Below are 20,703 nucleotides of genomic sequence, written 5' to 3' on the forward strand. Positions count from 1 at the left end.
TTGGCACCCTAGGGATCCCGATTATTTGGCGCCCCCACTCAGCGAGGACTGTCCCTCACTGCCCTGTCAATCCCTGGTAACATAGGTATGAAAACAATGGTTGATAGTATAGAGATGAACAATAAGAGTGCCCTAGAGCTTATGCAGAAATCCCAGACAAATAAGACAAAAAGTTACCACATCATGACAACGAGGCCCACCATATTCCAAGACAATGCCTTATAAGATGAGGCATACATAGAAGTAAAGAGTCGTGGCCACTTATCATTTGTGGAGTCACCCCAACGCGTTTCCCCGCAAGAGCGGTTCATCAGGAGGCAAAGCAGATGTAGAAAGTGTCCATCATGTCAGATATCAAGATGAGATGGCACCGAAGGTCAGAGAGGCAAACCTTATATAGCCCCAAATTACTCCTCAAATAGGTGACGCCCACACAATCAGGCGTTCACATCACAAGGAACCATACACATGGTCAGTTCCACACGTTTCGCAATTTACTCACATGGGCATGTCAGACTTCCATGTCACCGGGTCTCGGCGTGCGCTCCACTCAGGAACGCAAACAAAGATGGCCGCGGCTACTTCCGGTCTCTGATAAACCTCCCCGGCCTAATACGCATGCCCGAAAACAAGCCACAGGGCATGATGCCAGGAACAAACATGGCCACTGTATACAGACAGACTGAACCGCGCCATCTCCAATCTCAGTCAACACTCGCGATATTCACGCCACTTAAGTCCCAAAGCGCATCACAGATACAACGCAGGACAACAGTCAGAGCCAAGAAAACAAGATGATCATAGAATGTCAGATCCAAATAGGACATGCTCATACATTCGGTGATCATTTTCCTAGTACAACGCAATACCTCAGAAAGCGACTACAGACCATTCAGTTATAACATATACATAAGGCCCATAATACAAATGATGAATTTCAAAATGGACTATATGTGGAACTCCTAGATATAATTTGAAACGAAATATAAGACAAAATATGATATACTAATCAGACCAATAACATGGTAAACCTAATAAACGTGTTAAAACATGCCATTATGCTCCCATATACACTTGATATAGCACATTTATCGAACCAGAGAATGTAAAATAGTCAGTGTTAAATAAAACAGGTATAAGACATGCACTCGTTCATCCCATCTGGGAACAGGGATTGTAGACGAAAAATCCATTCACATTCCTGCCTCAAAATGATTTTATCCAAATTCCTTCCCCTCACCCTGGGTTTTATTAGTTCTATCATGTTGAAAGTGATCTCATTCAGGCGGCCGTTATGGACACCATTCATATGTCGGGCAACCGAAGTATCCCATTTATTTCTTATGTCGCCCAAATGTTCACCCACTCTCACTCTCAACTCTCTAGTGGTTTTACCCACATAGTCCATGGGGCATGTGCATGTCGCTCACCCTCTGGCTCCTCCTCTTCGGTGCAATCATCTTTTTTGGACAAAGGCCCAACAGTAGGGTACGATTTGAGGAAAAGACCGTAATAGATCAAGGCCAAATAATTAATTTGTCATCATATGTGCTATCAGGGGATGAGTACTGTGTTCTTCAGAAGGGATTGAATTTTGTACCTACGAATGTTTTTAATTGTTTCAACTGTGTAAAAGATATTAATCTTTTTGGAAGAAATCTAAAATGGAAGCTTTTTTTCAAACAGCATGATCGAGAACAGTGTCTCCGGTTGGGGCTTTCTGAGGATGAATTTGAAGGTCTGGAAGCCTTAACGGGTCTCCTGAGGGAGAATGACCAATAGCGGGGGATATGCCCGTTTACTTCATTAAAAAATAGGAGCACTAGAGTACCACCCATCAAGGAGATAACAAGTATAGATATTTTGATCAAAATGGTGGAGGAGGACTTACGGAAAATTCCACATATAGATCCACATGGCCAATCTAACCTTACATCTGGTGAAAAACTGGCCTTGGAGAAACTTGAAAAAAATGCTAACATCATTATAAAAGCCTCAGATAAGGGTGGTAATCTAGTGCTCCTGGATCATGATAAATATCGAGGGATGTGTTATTCCCTTTTAAATCATAGTGACACATATGAAATCTTGGGTGGAGATCCGACTGAGGATTTTAAGGGTCAATTGTTATCAAGTCTGAATGGAGCGAGAGATGGTAAATTAATCTCCGATAATGAATTTAATTTTTTGATGTCAAATTCACCAGTAATAGCAACATTTTATTCCCTTCCCAAGATACACAAGGGGCTAGAACCACTTAAGGGTAGCCCCATTGTCTCGGGAATTGATTCTCTGACCCAGAACAGCGGTATTTATCTGGATAAGATCCTGAGACCTTATGTAAATTCTTTACCCTCATATGTGCATGATACATCTCATCTATTAAGTCTTCTGGATGGGGTTATGATTGAGGATGGTACGCTGTTGGCATCTATTGATGTAGAGGCACTATATAGTTCGATCCCCCATGAGTGTGGTTTGAAAGCTGTGAACCATTTTTTGCAGACGAGAGCCGTGGAGTGTCGGGCGCACAATCAATTTGTCATAAAGCTGCTTACGTTTGTTCTAACGCGGAACTACTTCCTCTTTGATTCAAAGTTCTTCCACCTGCTCAAGGGAACCACGATGGGGAGCCTCTGTGCCCCGTCGTATGCAAATGTTTTCCTGGGCTGGTGGGAGGAAACTTGTATCTTTGGGGAAGAGGAAGAATGGTGGAACCCGTATATTAGCCTCTGGGCCAGATATATTGATGATATTTTGATTTTTTGGTCTGGCCCAGAGGCTGACTTCCACCGATTTATTGATCAGATTAACCACAACTCCATTGGTCTTAATTTTACATCTGAGTGTCAGATCACAACTATTAATTTTTTGGACCTTACTGTATCTAAGAGACCCGATGGTAGTGTAGGTACATATGCACCTTTAGGAAGCCTACTGCGACGAATAGTCTGTTAAGATGGACGAGTCACCATCCAGTTCCACTCAAGAGGGGGATACCAAAGGGCCAGTTTCTCAGGATCAGGAGAAATTGCTCCGATATTGGTACCTTCAGAAAACAGGCTAGTGATCTTTTTGATAGATTTAGAACAAGGGGTTATCCTGTGCATGTCCTAAGAGGACCATGGGATGAAGCTTCTCAGGTTGAGAGATCGTCCCTTTTTCAGAAGAAGGGGATACGGAATAGTGCTAATGAAAATCTAGTGAGGTTGATCGGTACATACGATGGACAGTCAGAGTATATAGAGTTAGCAAGAAACATTGGGGGATTCTCCTGGCTGATCCTAACCTGAGAGGTTTTATCTCACAGAAACCTAGTGTCACATATAGAAAGGGGAGGTCAATAGGAGACTGCCTGGTACATAGTTTGTATCAGAGACCGGTTAGAACTGGTACCTGGCTGGATAGAAAACCTATAGTTTTTTTAGATGTGGTAACTGCACCAGATGTAACACAATGAATCAATGTAAAACATTCACGAGTGCAACGAATGGAAGAGTCTTCTGCATTAGGGATTTTGGGAATTGTAAATCTACAGGTTTAGTGTATAAAGCGACATGCACATGCCCCATGGACTATGTGGGTAAAACCACTAGAGAGTTGAGAGTGAGAGTGGGCGAACATTTGGGCGACATAAGAAATAAAGGGGATACTCCAGTTGCCCAACATAGGAATGGTGTCCATAACGGCCGCCTGAATGAGATCACTTTCAACATGATAGAACTAATAAAACCCAGGGTGAGGGGAGGGAATTTGGATAAAATCATTTTGAGACGGGAATGTGAATGGATTTTTCGTCTACAATCCCTGCTCCCAGATGGGATGAACGAGTGCATGTCTTATACCTGTTTTATTTAACACTGACTATTTTACATTCTCTGGTTCGATAAATGTGCTATTTCAAGTGTATATGGGAGCATAATGGCATGTTTTAACACGTTTATTAGGTGTACCATATTATTGGTCTGATTAGTATATCATATTTTGTCTTATATTTCATTTCAAATTATATCTAGGAGTTCCACATATAGTCCATTTTGAAATTCATCATTTGTATTATGGGCCTTATGTATATGTTATAACTGAATGGTCTGTAGTCGCTTTCTGAGGTATTGCGTTGTACTAGGAAAACGATCGCCGAATGTATGAGCATGTCCTATTTGGATCTGACATTCTATGATCATCTTGTTTTCTGGGCCCTGACTGTTGTCCTGCGCTGTATCTGTGATGCGCTTTGGGACTTAAGTGGCGTGAATATCGCGAGTGTTGACTGAGATTGGAGCTTGCGTGGTTCAGTCTGTCTGTATACAGCGGCCATGTTTGTTCCTGGCCTCATGCCCTGTGGCTTGTTCTCGGGCATGCGTATTAGGCCGGGGAGGTTTATCAGAGACCGGAAGTAGCCGCGGCCATCTTTGTTTGCGTTCCTGAGTGGAGCGCACGCCGAGACCCGGTGACATGGAAGTCTGACATGCCCATGTGAGTAAATTGCGACACGTGTGGAACTGACCATGTGTATGGTTCCTTGTGATGTGAACGCCTGATTGTGTGGGCGTCACCTATTTGAGGAGTAATTTGGGGCTATATAAGGTTTGCCTCTCTGACCTTCGGCGCCATCTCATCTTGATATCTGACATGATGGACACTTTCTACATCTGCTTTGCCTCCTGATGAACCGCTCTTGCGGGGAAACGCGTTGGGGTGACTCCACAAATGATAAGTGGCCACGACTCTTTACTTCTATGTATGCCTCATCTTATAAGGCATTGTCTTGGAATATGGTGGACCTTGTTGTCATGATGTGGTAACTTTTTGTCTTATTTGTCTGGGATTTCTGCATAAGCTCTAGGGCACTCTTATTGTTCATCTCTATACTATCAACCATTGTTTTCATACCTATGTTACCAGGGATTGACAGGGCAGTGAGGGACAGTCCTCGCTGAGTGGGGGCGCCAAATAATCGGGATCCCTAGGGTGCCAACCTCCACGGATAGGGAGGTATCAGTTGAGTGTATTATAGGGCCTTGCAGCATCTTAGTTTAGGTCTATATTGTGGCATTTGCCATTTTTTCACTGGGAATGGGCGGTTTTATTTTTATATGCAATTAAAGTCGCTTTTATAGGGATTATATGTTCACTTTTTCTTTATAATAAACCAAAGAAAGTTCTTAAAGAGACAGTGCTCCCATGTCTACCTCCGTGAACGGTTGAATGAGCCGATCTACCATAGGTGGTGTTAGAAATGCGGGCAATTATCCCAGCAAACACGTGCAATTGCTACAAGAAGTACTGCATGTCCTGGGTGAAGGAGGCCACAAGCCAACGTACAACGTCAAGCAAAATGGAGGACCTGCTCAAACATCTGGTACAAGCGCACCAACGCATCAGCAGCAATTACATCAGCAACAGATGGCGCAACAGGAGATAATTGAGCTGCTTATACAACAGATGCAACAGCAGCAGAGTTGTTCGCAGAGGGGTTTCGCGGAAGGTCAGCAGCCCCTCCCCCAAGTCCTGGTGACGACACATACGTCCGGAAAGCGGCAAGACGAGCAATGCAAAAATGGCCCCAGGTGATGTGGAAGCATTTTGTACTGTGCTTGAGCGGGTAGCAGAGAATGAGAAGCTACCGCCAGAGCAGTGGGCGGAGGTGTTGGCCCTCTAACTGGAGACCCACAAAGGGCTCATTATGATTTGGCGTTACAGGATGCACCGGTGTACACCAAATTAAAAACTGAAGTTTGGCGTGGGAGTGACTGTCGGTCAGAGTACAAAGGGTTCATAACTGAGCGTTTTATGGGGACAAACCGCCTTGATTCCAAATGTTTGAGTTACTACATCTTCTGCAAAAATGGTTGCAGCCAGAATCCTCCACTGCAGCCCAGATGGTCAAGCGGGTTGTCCTAGACTGATTTGTTCACTCCCTTCCTAGGCCAGTGCAGACCTGGGTTGCCCAGGAAAATCCCTGTAATGCGGAGAAAGTGGGGGGGCCTAGTGGAATAGTACCAGATGGTCGAAAGGTTCCTAAGAAAGCAAGGGGGTGGTGTATCCCCATACTGGGGCACCCAGCAGGAGCCTGAGCCCCAAAAAATATGTAGTAGAGCCACCACTAGGGGATGGGGGTAGAAGAGTTCTAGATCCCAAGGTTTTGCTGAGGGATTATCAAGGGCCATTGGTAAAGACTTGCTCTGCTGGAGAGGTCGTGGTCCAGGACATATAGCTGCCCGTTGTCTTTTGTCCTCAGAGGAGATTGACTGCAGCCTAGGGAGGAACTGCTCATACTATGCCTATCCCGCCTGCAGTGTGGACTATCAGACCGGTGAGGGGGTCGCAGGCAGGTCCCATGACAATAAATGGAGTGCTGGTGTCAGGACTCAGACTCAGGAAGCTTGTTGACCCTGATAAGGGCCACACTCCCCCACCAGTTAAACCCAGGGAAACACGTGGGTGTCCGCTGTATTCACAGGGACTACACTGTCATGAGAGTGTTGAAAAAAAGAGCCGGTTTACTGAGTCACATGAGGTCGAGGTAGTCAAAGACTTGCTAAACCTCGTGATAATGAAGCGGGACTTCAGCCTGTTCTTGGATTTGTGAGGAAAGGCGGGGATACCAAGTGACAGATAGGAGCCATCTCAACCCTGATGAAACCCCATCGCAGTCGGAGGTGGACGAGTTCCCCTTGTGTGTCCTAGCTGGTGATGAGGACGAGACAGTGATCAGTGAGGCAGAGATTCCTGAACTGGGGGTTTCTGGAGGAAATTTTGGAACTGCTCAATTAAGGGATCTTACCCTAAAAGGGGCATTTGAAAATGTGTCTGTCATAAATGGGGTTGTCCAAGAGCCCGGGGTCAACACCAGGTTCCCATAATTTGCAGTTAAATGAGGTGTTTCTCTATGGTGTCACTAAACAGCGAAGGGAAGTATTAGAGAAGCTATTAAACCCGGCAGGGCTGTGGAGTCTGAAAGCCAAACCTCCGACTCCAACTCCTCAATTTCCACGACACCGACTGACTCCACCAAAATGGGCTCAGACTTCGACCCCATGACTCCGACTCCACAGCCCTGAGCCCCGGGACCCTATAGACGTAGGGTACTAGATCTGGCCCATTCTCATGTCTTGTGGGGGGGGGGGGGGGGCATCTAGGCATAGAAAAAACCCAAGAGAGATTCCTTCATAGGTTCTACTGGACTGGGTGTCACAGGGACATCTTAAATTTCTGCCAATCCTGTATACCTGTCCGCTAACTGTTCCCGTATCCCACTTCCGCAGTCCCCTAGTTCCGTTACCCATTGTAGAGGTCCCCATAGACCGGATTGCCATGGACCTGGTAAGAGCCCTAGTTAAGTCCGCCAGAGGCCACCAATGCATCTTGTTGATCTTGGAGTACCCGGAGGCGGTACCACTGAGGAACTCCTCAGCCAGGAATAAAGCCTGAGAGCTAGTCCATATTTTCTTCCTTGATGGGCCTGCCCAGGGAGATTCTGAAGGACCAAGGAACACTGAATGGTAGAAACAACATGGCACTCAAATATATAGTCTCTTGCAGGTGCACAAGTAGGGTATCCAGCCCGTTCCAAAAATGATAATGAACTTGGCACTCAATATTTGTTGAAAATAAATTACATTTTTATTTTGCATCCACGTGAAATTTAAATTCTAAACGTTTTCGGTCCAGCATAGGACCTTCATCAGAGAATCTCTATGATGAAGGTCCTATCCTGGACTGAAAACGTTTAGAATTTTAACTTCACGTGGATGCAAAATAAAAATGAAATTTATTTTCAACAAATATTGAGTGCCAAGTTAATTATCATTTTTGAACCAAGGAACACTGTTTGTGTCCAAGGTAATGAGAGAGTTATGGAAAGCCCTCCAGATTACCCAACTCAGGACATCTGTGTACCATCCGCAGATGGACAGCCTCGTGGAAAGGTTCAACAAGACCCCGTAGTTTATGCTGAAGAAGGTCGTGGAGAAGAATGGCCGGGACTGGGATTACCTGTTACCGTACCGATCGTTGTCAATTAGAGAAGTCCCACAGGTCTCTACGGGGTTCTTACCGTTCAAGCTGTTATTCAGACGTCACTCTTGGGGACTTCTGGACAACACAATAGAGACTTGGAAAGCAGAGTTAACACCCCATTGAAGCGCTAGCGAACATGTGGCTGAGACGCAGGACAGGATCGCAAGTGTGATGTCGATTGTGAGCCTCTTAGAAGCACAAGAGGCCCAGGCATGGGTCTACAATTGGTTGGCAAGACTGAGGCAGTTTAGCCCTGGATAGTGGATACTGGGTGTTGGTGTTGATCCCCACGGCTGAAAGTAAGTTCCTGGCTATACGAGGTGGTTGAAAAGTTGAATGACACCAACTACGAGGTCCACCAACCAGGGAGAAGAAAGCCGTACCAGGTGTACCACATTAACCTGCTGAAACCGTGGAGAGACCAAGATCCGGTAGAAGCAACATGCCTAGGGACCCATCCTGAAGCCAGGGTCGAGGATGTCACACTGGCAGAGACTCTGTCGCTGGTCCAGAAACAGTGGAGTGAGCTGCATCAGCGGAACCTGTTTAGGGAGTCACCAAGATATACACAGGTTGTGGAGCACAAAATTCTGACTGAACTGCATGTGAAAGTGAACCAAAAGCCCACCACGAGGTGATCTCCAAAGAGGTGAGAAGGTTAAGCCTGGAAGTCATCGAGGAGTCAAAGAGCAGCTGGTCCAGCCCTACTGTCCTTGTGCCGAAGCAAGATGGAGAGTGGTGTTTCTGTAACAATTACAGGACGCTCAACGAGGTGTCCAAGTTCGACGCGTATCCGATGCCTGGGTTGATGAGCTTACTAAGAGGCTAGCGTCAGCCAGATATATCACCACCCTGGACCTAACAAAAGGGTACTGGCCGTGTTTGTTTTACTACACCTTGGTTTCTGCTGCCTATAATAAACCAAAGAAAAATCTTAAAGAGACAGTGCTCTCCCATGTCTACCTCCGTGTACCGTCGAGTGAGACGATCTACCACACCACATTATTGCATATGATTAAAATGAGCAATGGAAAAAGTAAACAAATTACACTACAACTTTTCTTCGGTTTACCTCCCTTTTACAGCTTTGTTTTTAAGCTCCATCGCAGATACCCAGAAAATAAAAGTCCTCTGGTAACGGTTTCCGCAGACTAGGATGGATTCTTCCTTACACGAGAGCAAGTGTCTGTTCCACAACTAACTGCAGCTACATCATTCTAGAACAGACCATGGATTAAATATTCTAGGCAAACTGTGGAGGTTTCCAAAGTTTCTGCTATGGGGAACTAAACATAGCAACAAAGAAGGTTTTCAAACATGACAATGCCCAGTACAATAACTCAAGAACTCAAGGAACACATCCCAAGAAAATGATCTGATTTGCATTTACCTTGAGATCCCTGTGGATTATAGGAGGTTTCTGCTTATGCATATGCTGGACTGCTCGACACGTTTGGAAGAAAATCTTCAATATAGTGTCACATGACAAAGGGCCTTTACTTTCTGCTTTATTTAGGAATTCTACAAGCTGACCTATACCAATTAAAAAAAGGACAATGGTGAAACAAAACACAAAATTCTCAGACAGCAGAAGAACACCAACACTGCTGAATGAGAGCTCAGCATATACTGTCAACAAGTGAATTAAACAGTTCATATTAATGTTCTCACCTTTACACAATTCGGTAAGCAGCAGGAACTCCCCTTGGCCTGTATCAGATTCCTCTTTTCCTATAGATGCAGCCGAGCAGAACTGGACGATGTTTGGGTGGCCAGATAACTTTTTCTACGTGCATTTTCTTAAGGAAATGGGTAGTAAATAAGGACTTCAATACTCTAAAAACGAGTTTAAGATATACCACTCCAGCGTGACCCTCACTGATACAATTCTAATTAGTAATGTGTGCGTAAAGTGTACACAATAATATTTACCGGTCACTATCCTCTGCCGTTTCCAGTGCTGCCCCACTCCTCTCCTGCGTCACGTGACTGCGTCTAAGACCTGCTGGATCACACAGCGTCTTCTATGCTGACATGAGGTCACTCTCTCAATTTTTAATTCTGTGAAATTCAGAAGGCGGCTCTCATAAACCTACATTAGGAAAGGAACTTCAGTGAGAGCCATGATGCAGGAGACGACTGAAGCAGCAATGGAAATGGGAGACTGCATCGGTAAGTATTTTAATGCATTTGTTTCACACACATTACCAATTGATAATACAGGGGGAGATAAAAATTAAAAATTTTTAATTACTATAATTTAAAAAAAAAAAAAAAAAAAAAAAAAAAAAAAGACAATATTTTACTAGCATGAAAAAAAAGGGAAAGGAAAATCTATAACAACCTTTCAAAAAAGAAATTGTATAAACCTATTTCAAATAAATCATCACGTTAACGAGTAAAGAATTCTTCTTTCATCCTAGATGAGTGTTGCTGGATCGCGATTGTGAAAATAAGGACTTTTACAATTTACTGTTTATTACAATTTTTAGCTGTTTTTGAGATATTCACTTTTCTTTTATTCACAGCTCATTACCTAGGTGACAGACCAACACTGCTGTCTTGCAGCGTTGGCCATGAAATTGCCGGGAAGCTGGCCAACATTGCTGGAGAGCATACATGTAGTCCTCTTTTAATCTCAGCCAGCCTCAGTGCAGTGCTTATAAGCTAGAAAGCAGTGGTGGCTTGTCTTCTAGGCAGCGAGATGTAAGCAAAGAGTATCTCAGGAAACATTAACAATAAATTGCAAAATACTTTTTTACATGCAGTACCCAACAACACTTACATAAAGACGGGAACAACCCCTGAACTCTGGATGCAAGTGTACCTCCATATTGCAGGTGATTTTCTGCCATCAGGCGTACAGTTACGTCTGATAAATGGCACAGAAGTAGCGCTGTGTCATCCTCAGCAGGAGTCGGATGTTACATCTCTGAAAACGCCAAGACTGGACGTGCCGACTGGCTGTCAAAGACAGGTAGTACATAATTACTACAGCGCAAGATCAATACGATCAAAGGATTACAGGTCAAAGTACCCCCATATGAGACTAGTAAGCAGTGTAAAAAGAAAAAAACATGGATTTTTGTGATAACTCACCGTAAAATCCTTTTCTCCGAGACGCTCATTGGGGGACACAGGAACTGTGGGTGTATGCTACCGCCATCTTGAGGCTGACACTAAGTAAACAACACAAGGTTAGCTCCTCCCCCGCCGTATACACCCTTGGCCTGCTTGCGGGCGGAAACTAGTTTAGTGCAAAAGCAGTAGCAGAACAACGAAAATCAGCCTTAATGCAAAAAACAATATGTCTGGAAGAGAACCACCCTGACACCCACAAAAAAACAATGCACAATAATTAAATAAACAAGAGCCAACTGGCTAATAGGGTGGGTGCTGTGTCCGCCAATGAGCGTCTCGGAGAAAAGGATTTTACGGTGAGTTATCACAAAAATCCATGTTTCTCCTTTGTCTTATTGGGGGACACAGGAACTGTGGGACGTCCTAAAGCAGTCCTTGGGTGGAAGAATGACTCACCGATCCAAGCTACATGCACATCTTGCTTAAAGGTGCGCCACTGCTGCTTGGAGAATCCTTCTACCCAGGTTCGCGTCTGCCGAAGCCTGAGTATGGACATTGTAATGTTTAGTAAACGTGTGCAGGCTAGACCAGGTTGCTGCTTTGCACACCTGCTCCGCCGAAGCCTGATGCCCAAGCGGCGCCCACTGCCCGAGTGGAGTGCGCCTTGATCCCTGATGGAACCGGCGCACTCCTGATGCGATAGGCCTCCTGAATAGTTAAACGGATCCATCTAGCTATGGTCGATTTTGAGGCTGCGAGTCCCTTCCTGCGCCCTTCAGGCAGCACGAACAGCGTGTCCGTCTGGCGAAAAGGTGCGGTCCGCGACACGTACCTCCTGAGTGCTCTCACCAGGTCTACCGTGTGAAGAGCTTTTTCCACGCGATGTACCGGTGCAGGGCAGAACGAAGGCAAGACAATATCCTCATTAATGTGGAATGAGGATACAACCTTCGGCAGAAAGGGGGGAGCTGGTCTAAGCACCACTTTATCATTATAGAAGGTGAGAAATGGTGCTCAGCAAGACAGAGCCGCCAACTCCGAGACTCGCCTAACGGAGGTAATGGCTACCAAAAATACCACATTCCAGGAAAGGAACGACAAAGAAATATCCTGTAGCGGTGCAAAAGGAGCTTCCTGCAGGACACTCAGGACCAGGTTAAGGTCCCAGGCGTCCATCGGCACCTTATAGGGTGGTACCAAATGAGAGACTCTCTGGAAGAAAGTCTTCACCTGCATATTGGTAGCAATTTTTCGCTGGAAAAGGACGGACAACGCCGATATCTGTCTCCTAAGGGAGCTCGGGACAAGACCCGAGTCTAGGCCTGACTGGAGAAAAGCCAAGATGTTGGAAATAGAGAATGGGAGGGGAGAAAGCCCATGCTCTCGACACCAAGCGAAGACCTTCCAGGTGTGATGGTAAATTCTCGCCGAGGAACCATTGTAGCGACCACCTCGCGCCCAAACCCCGCTTGAGTTAAAATCCAAGATTCAACAGCCATGCCGTCAAACACAGGGCCCCTGAGTTTGGGTGGAAGATCGGTCCCTGGGACAGTAGATGTGGGCGCTCTGGCAGTCGCCATGGGACGTCGGTGAGCAGCTGCACTAGATCTGCGTACCACGCCCAACGGGACCAGTCTGGGGCCAGTAGAATTGCTGGAAGCCCTTCTGTTTTGATCTTTTTGACAACCCTCGGAAGTAGTGGCAGCGGGGGAAACAAGTATGGAAGACGAAACTGGTTCCATGGTAGAACCAATGCATCCACTGCGAACGCCCGCGGGTCCCGAGACCGAGCGACGGGCACCTTGGAGTTCCCTATGGATGCCATCAGGTCCACATCCGGTGTTCCCCACCGTTGGCAAATCTGCTGTAAGACGTCTGGGTGCTAGGAAGTGCTGAAAATGCTGCAGCGCCCGCCGGACCGCTCGTACTTCCAACAAATTGATCGGGAGGCATGCCTCCTGTTGTGATCATTGCCCCGAGTCGTGTGGTGGCGAAAAACTGCTCCCCAGCCAAGGAGGCTGGCATCAGTTGTGACCACTAGCCAGTGATCCGGGGGAAACGGTTTTCCCTGAAGAAGGGAGGATCTGTTCGTCCACCACTTTAGTGACTGCCTGACCTGAGAGGACAGCCCAAGATGACAAGAGGGCGTGCTGCAAGGGGCGAAGATGAAATTGGGCAAACGGAATCGCTTCCATTGCTGCCACCATCTTCCCTAGTACCCTCATCCCTAAACGAATGGTGTGAGGGACTGGCTGCTGAAGCCTCTGGACCCCTTGCCGGAGCGCTAGGGCTTTGTCTTGAGGGAGAATTACCAACCCTCGGGAAGAGTCGAAGATCATCCCTAGAAAGGAAATCCTCTGGGCTGGGACAAGGGATGATTTTTTCCTGTTGACCAACCACCCTAAGAGGGAGAGGGTATCCAGCGTAATGCTGACATTCTCCTCGCATGCCCGAAACGAGGGACCTTTCACCAAGAGATCGTCTAAGTATGGCAAGACGACTATGCCCCGAGAGTGTAAGATGGCCATCATGACTGCCATTACCTTTGTGGACACTCTGGGGGTGGTGGCTAGCCCGAAGGGCAGTGCTGCAAACGGGAAATGTTGGCCATTGATGGCGAACCGTAGAAACCTTTGATGCGGAGGAAAAATGGGGACGTGCAGGTAGGCATCCTGGATGTTGACAGAGGCCAAGTACTCTCCCTGCCCCATGGCCGATATAACTGAACGGAGAGATTCCATTCTGAAATGTTTGATCCTGATGAACCGGTTCAGGAGCTTTAGATCCAAAACCGGCCTGACTGTCCCATCCTTTTTGGGGACTGCGAACAGATTGGAATAAAACCCCTGAGCCTTCTTGTGCTCTGGTACGAGAACAATGACTCCGTTGTATTGGTGTGAACTGATGGCCCCTAGCAACGCCTTTGCCCGGGGCTCCACTTTGGGAAGTCGGGAGAAAAAACCACGTTGGGGGGTACCTGATAAACTATCTTGTACCCCGAAGACACCATTTCTGCCACCCATGCGTCGTGCGCTACCTTGACCCAGACATGGCGAAAATAGAGCAGGCGGACGCCTACCCTGCTGATGTCGCCTAAAAAGTGCTCCGAATCATTTAGCTTAGGATCTCTGAACCCTGATTCCCCTTGACCTGGGCTGGCGAGTGCGCATCCTCTCCAATGGTTTGGCTCTATATGAGACCTGTCGCTCCCTATCCTGGTTGGAGGAACTTGGTGCAGCCGAGCTGGCTGCTGCCGTCCACCCGAGCTGGCTGCTGCCGTCCACCCGGGATTGCGAAAGGCCCGAAAACGTGCCGGAGCCTGGCGAAACGGCTGATTAATCTTTTGCTGCGGGAGGAAGCTGCTTTTTCCCCCTGTAGCATCGGAGATGAGTTGATCCAACCTTTCCCCGAACAGGCGGCCTTCCTGATAAGGGAGGGAAGTCAAGGACTTCTTGGAAATAGAATCGGCTCGCCAAATTCTTAACCATAGGGCTCTCCTAATGGCTGCTGCGTTTGCGGCTGCAAGTGCCGCACAATTGGTCGCATCCAAGGAAGCATTTTTTAAATAATCTCCAGCCACAGCAATCTGACCCGCGACCTCTGATACCTCCGCAGGCAGGTCTCTATCCTGCAAGGCCTTGTTCAACGACTCTGACCATGACATCATGGCCTTAGCTACCCACGTTGCCGCGAACGAGGGAGAGGGAGCTGAACCTGACACATCAAAAACTGAGCGAGCCAAACTCTCTATGAGCCGATCAGTGGGGTCCTTAATGGCCGAGCCACTAGGTACAGATAACAAGGACTTCGAGGCCAACCGTGACACTGGTGGATCCACCACTGGGGTTTCCGCCCATTTCTTACGGAGTTCCGGGGCAAAAGGATATCTTGCCTCTATTGTCCTCTGGTCCGAGAAACGCCTATCCGGCCAATCTCTGTGACGCTGCACTATGTCCTCAAACTCTGGATGAGTGCCAAACACTCTATGCGGTCGCCTAGCCCGCTTAAAGGATACCTTATGGCTTGAGGCCAGGGTGACAACATCCTCCCAATGAGGCTGTCCATTGTTTCCCGACACCCCGGGGTATCTAACTCCAGTGGCTCGTTTGAGCCACAATCTGAACTCTGCCCGCTCCCGACCACTGGTGAAGGAGAGCGTGATGCTGAACTCACGGATGCTGAGGCACCGGATGGGCCGGGAGATACCGTTTGGGTTTGTTTCCTTCGCACCTGCCTGGCATGAGAGCAGCCCCTGCAGGTCGGAGGCTCTTGTGAGGTGGAGGATCCTTCCCAGATAAGCGAGGCACTATCCCTGCCCCTATCTGGAGCGTGAAGAGACTCGATCGCCTTTGTAAGCGATGCAATAGACTGTGATAGTGATAGAGCCCATTCCGGAGGATTTGGATCGTTGGACTCGGTCGCAGGGGAGGGCTCCTGGGCGCGTTCGGAGTCGCAGGTTTCGCACAATTTGCTACTCTGCACCCTCGAACGAAGCCCTACAGGAGATGCATGCAGTGTAGAGGAACGTGTGCGTTTTCCCTTTTCCAGCCATATTATCTCTGCCAGGTGCCTGTACTGCCCATACTGGAGACTTGCGGTGGGGGGGGGGGGGGGGGGAGGAGCACCCCTTGATAGTCTATAGCGTACTTCCTACAGACGTACCACACTTACCCGGTCCTGCGTCCCCCGCACGTGCCACCGATCCTGGGTCCTGCTCGCTGTAAATGCTGTGGGGCAGGCAGGAAGTGACATCGCATGGGGAGGGCGGGACTTCCGCCGCGGCCTACCCCCGGCCGAAGCCACAAGCTAAATTTTCATCATCCGCCCGCCGGAGGCGGCGGTCGGCTGCCACCACGAGGATGGCGCTGGATCACTACCCCCGCCTCCACCCGCCGCTATGGGGAGAAAGGATGGGGGAGGGGAGAAAGGACGGGGGAGGGGAGAAAGGACGGGGGAGGGGAGAAAGGACGGGGGAGGGGAGAAAGGACGGGGGAGGGGAGAAAGGACGGGGGAGGGGAGCACGCCCTTCCCGGTGCACACCGCTGTCCTGCAGTCCAAGCTTCTGCTACCCTGACGACTGCATGCAGAGCTCTCCTGGCGCCTACCTCCAGAGCCCTCCCCACTCTGTCTGTACCTCCATCCAGGACATCTTCTCCGACAGGTAGAGAGAAATAGGGGTGGGGGGGGAATCCAGGATGGTGCAGGCCCCCTAACTCCGTTCAGCTTCCAGGGCCGAGGAGAGGGACCGTCCGCCGCCTTGTAGCACCGCCATCTAGCGTTGGTGGAGCAGTGGGGGATGCTCGGACCGTCTGGTGCCTCTGTGCAGCCCATGGTTTCAATACCTAGGGGTGGTCAGGGCTAGGTCTGGCATCATGTCCCACGTCGCGGGAGAGGATACGTGTAGGGTCACTCGCACGTGCTCGCCCGTTGATGGTTTGGGGAAATCGGACCCTTTCAATAGGTTCCGCTGCCCCTGTCTAATCTTCGTAGAAAAAAGCAAAAGTATGTCTGGAGAAAAAGACCAGACATGTGCCTCCATAGACACTAAGCAAAAAAACTAGTTTCCGCCCGCAAGCAGGCTGAGGGTGTATACGGCGGGGGAGGAGCTAACCTTGTGTTGTTTACTTAGTCAGCCTCCAGATGGCGGTAGCATACACCCACAATTCCTGTGTCCCCCAATGAGCGTCTCGGAGAAAAGGATTTTACGGTGAGTTATCACAAAAATCCATGTTTTTTTCTTTTTACACTGCTTACTAGTCTCATATGGGGGTACTTTGACCTGTAATATTTTGATCGCATTGATCTTGCGCTGTAGTAGTTATGTACTACCTGTCTTTGACAGCCAATCGGCACCTCCAGTCTTGGTGTTTGCAGTGATGTAACATCCGACTCCTGCTGAGGATGGCACAGCGCTACTTCTGTGCCATTTATCAGACGTAACTGTACGCCCGAATATTTTTTTTAAGGCTAAGTGCACACGTAGCAGAAAATTTCTGCTTGAAAACCTGACTCCCTTCCCAGAAACCGCACCTATTTTTCCGCGGCGGTTTTTGAGCGTTTTTTTCGCGGTTTTTACAGCAGCAGTTTCAAAGCGCATGGAAGAAGCCAAAACCGCGGAAAAATCCGCAAAATTAATTAGCATGCTGCGTTTTTTACCGCGATGCAGTTTTTTCGCGGTAAAAAACCCATCAATGTGCACAAATAGTGCAAAATGCATAGAAATGACTGGGAAGCTTATTTTTAGCGGTTTTATAGTGAAAACCGCGGTAAAAAACGCTAAAAAAATGCTGTGTGTGAACACAGCCTAAGTGTTAAAAAAAAAAAATGTAAACCTAAAAATCAAACTCACAGTTTCAATAATTTAATAAAACATCAAATTTAAATAAAAGACCCCGCAAACGTTACATATTTGGTATCGAAAGGCTGCAGAAAATTTAAAAAAAAAAAAATGGATAATTAAGCCATAAATGTCATTTTTGTCAATATTGGGTAAAAAAAAAAAAATCATATCTATTACAAATGGCACCAATAAAAACTACAGCTTGTTGCACAAAAAATACAGAAATACAGTTCTATAAACAGAAAAATGATTAAGTTGGAGCTCTTGCAACATGACGATCAAAAAGAGTGATTTTTTTTTTAAATGATTACCCTTGTGAAAAAAGTACCAAAACATTTTAAAAACTAATTAAAATGTGCATCAACTGTAATTGTATCGACGCACAGACCAGCATTAACATATTCATTATTATATTACACCTAGAATTGTTTTTACATTTTTTGCTCATGCCTACTACAAAAAAGTAAATAAAACAATAATCAAAACAATAATCAAAGATTAGAATGTACCAAAAAAGTGGTGCGGGTAAACACTACGGCTGTGCCTACAATAAAAAAAAAAAAAAAGTTATTGGTGAGACAAAAAAAAAAAAAAAATTATATATGTATATATATACACACACACACACACACACACACACACACACACACACACACACACACACACATACACTGTGTGTGTGTGTGTGTGTGTGTGTGTAGATATTTTTTTTTGGTTTGTTTTTGGTTTGTTTAAAAAGTGATTTCTTGTGTAAAAGTAGCAAAACAAAAAAAACAAAACCCTATATATACACCTCTGTGTAATATTGCCGCAATCGTATTTAAATTACAGAATAAAGGTAACATGCCAAAAGGGAACTGGTATCTAAAAGATGGAAAAAAAAAAAAAAAAAAAAAGAGTAGAATTGCTGTCACGTATACTCCAAAATGGGACCAAGGAAAGCTACAACTTGTCCCACAAAACACAAGCTCTATACTGCAAAATTGTGAAACTTATGGCTCTCACAATATGGCAACACAAAGACCATTACATAGTAAAACTATATAATATAGTAATAATCTATTTTTATACAGCACTAAAATTCTGCAGCGCTTTACAGTGTGCACACATTACCATCACTGTCCTGGGGCTCACAATCTAAATTCCCTATCAGTATGCCTTTGGAATGTGGGAGGAAACCGGAGTACCCAGAGGAAACCCACGCAAACACGGGGAGAACATACAAACTCCTTGCAGATGTTGTCCTTGGTGGGATTCGAACCCAGGACTCCAGCACTGCAGTGCTAACCACTGAGCCACCAAGCTGCCCACTATATACTGTAAAGTGTAAACTTGCAGTAGTCCTATTTTTTCTGACCGACAGAAGACAGTTAGCGCTTTATTTGTGTAGCACGGGGAGAGCGGAAAATATAAACTGCAAACAGCGCTGTTTTCGTCATAGTCTTCCCATAAAGAGTTAATAAAAGTTGTGAATAATTTACATGTATTCCGAAATGATGCCACTGAGAAATACACTTAGTCCTGGAAAGAAAATAAGCCTGCATGAGTATGTCACCTAAAAAAAAAAAAAAAAAGTCACGGCTCTTGGCACGAAGTGACAATAGAAAATTGGGGGGAAAAAATGTTCTGGCATACAGGCAAAAATTGGCTGTGGACACCAAGGGGTTAACACTTTGTATGGCTGCTATTACCATTTTCACATGCACAGTATTTATTTAGGGCTTTAAGGATGTGACAAGCAGTGGACACAGTCGGTTTCAGTAACTTATCTCCCTTATAACTTGGAGCATTGAGGAATTGGCTAAGCACTGGTTAACTAGCCCATGGCTGATATGAAGAGCAAGGATTTTTCCCCTAATATGGGGGGCAATTAGCCTCTGCCATGTGGGCGTTTGCCTTCCTCTGCATCAACACGTTAGGCTATAGGTTAAATTCGGTGGCCTTGCGTCTACCCTCAACCTTCCTACTATTACACTATAAATGTCGAATGGTAAGAAGACATTCACAGATTACTGACCTGGCCGATGGACCCAAGTCCTGCAATTCAATTCTTCCATCTATAGCCATAAGTGAATAATAAATGGAACCTGCCGTCAATGGAGAGGTGGCCAGAACCCCTAAGGAACTCCAAACACCACTCCTCTGACAGCAGAGTACATCGAGACCCCCTACAGAGATAGATGGCAGTCTCATTGGTGGGATTCACATCTGCTATACATTTATGGCGCATCCTCTTTATATGCCATACATGGACTTTTTAAGGGATTATTCCCATATTGTGCCGCAGCCATGTTATTCTGCAACATTTATGGGAATGAGTTATTTAGTCAAAACTAAATGTATAGAAACGATGGAGGAAAGCCCTGATCGTTCATTTTTGGCTGCTATACAATTAGGGGTGTAGCTTCCAATTCCTTATCTCTGTACCATACGGCAGGGGGAAGGGGGGCAGTTGTTTTTAAAGGCTTCTGCGTGACAGTAAGACAAATGTGGAAGGAAAGGGAGGAGAACCATCATAAATAAAAATTTAAAAATCATAAATCTTTATGAAACATGCACATAAGTTCACAGTGTGACACTACAAGGAGCATAATCAAGCTATCCCACCCTGGCACGAGTTACACTTACACTTTATATAAATGTATAGGTAAATTTACACACACAACTGAGACTACAATCATCCGTGTCTATTAGTATATCTGTGTAAAATGGACCGCTTTTCTCTCACTCAGTGGAGAAAATAAGTATTTGTTACACTGAACAATCAGAAAATCACATTGTATGATTTTTACTTAATTAAATTGCATTTTATTGCATGAAATAAGTATTTGATCACATACCAACCAGCAAGAATTCTGGCTCTCACAGACCTGTTAGTCTTAGATTTAAGAAGCCCTCCTACTCTGCACTCATTGCTTATATTAACTGCATCTGTTTGAACTTACTTGTATAAAAGACACCTATCCATACACAATCACACTCCAACCTCTACACCATGGCCAAGACCAAAGAGCTGTCTAAGGACATTAGGGACAATATTTTAGATCTGCAAAAGGCCGGGATGGGCTACATGACAATAGGCAAGCAGCTTGGTGAGAAGGCAACAGCTGTTGGCACAATTATGTAGAAAATGGAAGGCACACAAGATGACTGTCAATCTTCCTCAGTTTTGGTCTCCATGCAAGATCTCACCTTGTGGGGTAAGGATAATTCTGAGAAAGGTCAGGAATGAGTCCAGAACTACACGGGAGGACCTGGTC

General features: G+C 46.2%; 1 protein-coding gene across 2 annotated transcripts in view; it reads right to left on the reverse strand.

Annotated features, from left to right (window-relative positions):
• The window catches only part of GAK (cyclin G associated kinase), a 182,330-nt gene that overhangs the window by 134,136 nt on the left and 27,491 nt on the right, over positions 1-20,703 (reverse strand). Inside the window, exons 4-5 of one of the 2 annotated variants that reach the window (XM_073547940.1) lie at positions 9,694-9,808; positions 9,413-9,555 (exon numbers count right to left, since the gene is read on the reverse strand). The exons of the other annotated variant lie outside the window; for it this stretch is intronic. Coding sequence (XP_073404041.1) covers positions 9,413-9,555; positions 9,694-9,808 — 258 coding nt within the window. The remainder of the gene's footprint in view (positions 1-9,412; positions 9,556-9,693; positions 9,809-20,703) is intronic. 2 annotated transcript variants of the gene reach the window in all.

This window comes from Dendrobates tinctorius, unplaced genomic scaffold (genome assembly GCF_039654945.1).
Source record: "Dendrobates tinctorius isolate UK_male_01 unplaced genomic scaffold, ASM3965494v1 ptg000011l, whole genome shotgun sequence".
Taxonomy (NCBI): domain Eukaryota; kingdom Metazoa; phylum Chordata; class Amphibia; order Anura; family Dendrobatidae; genus Dendrobates; species Dendrobates tinctorius.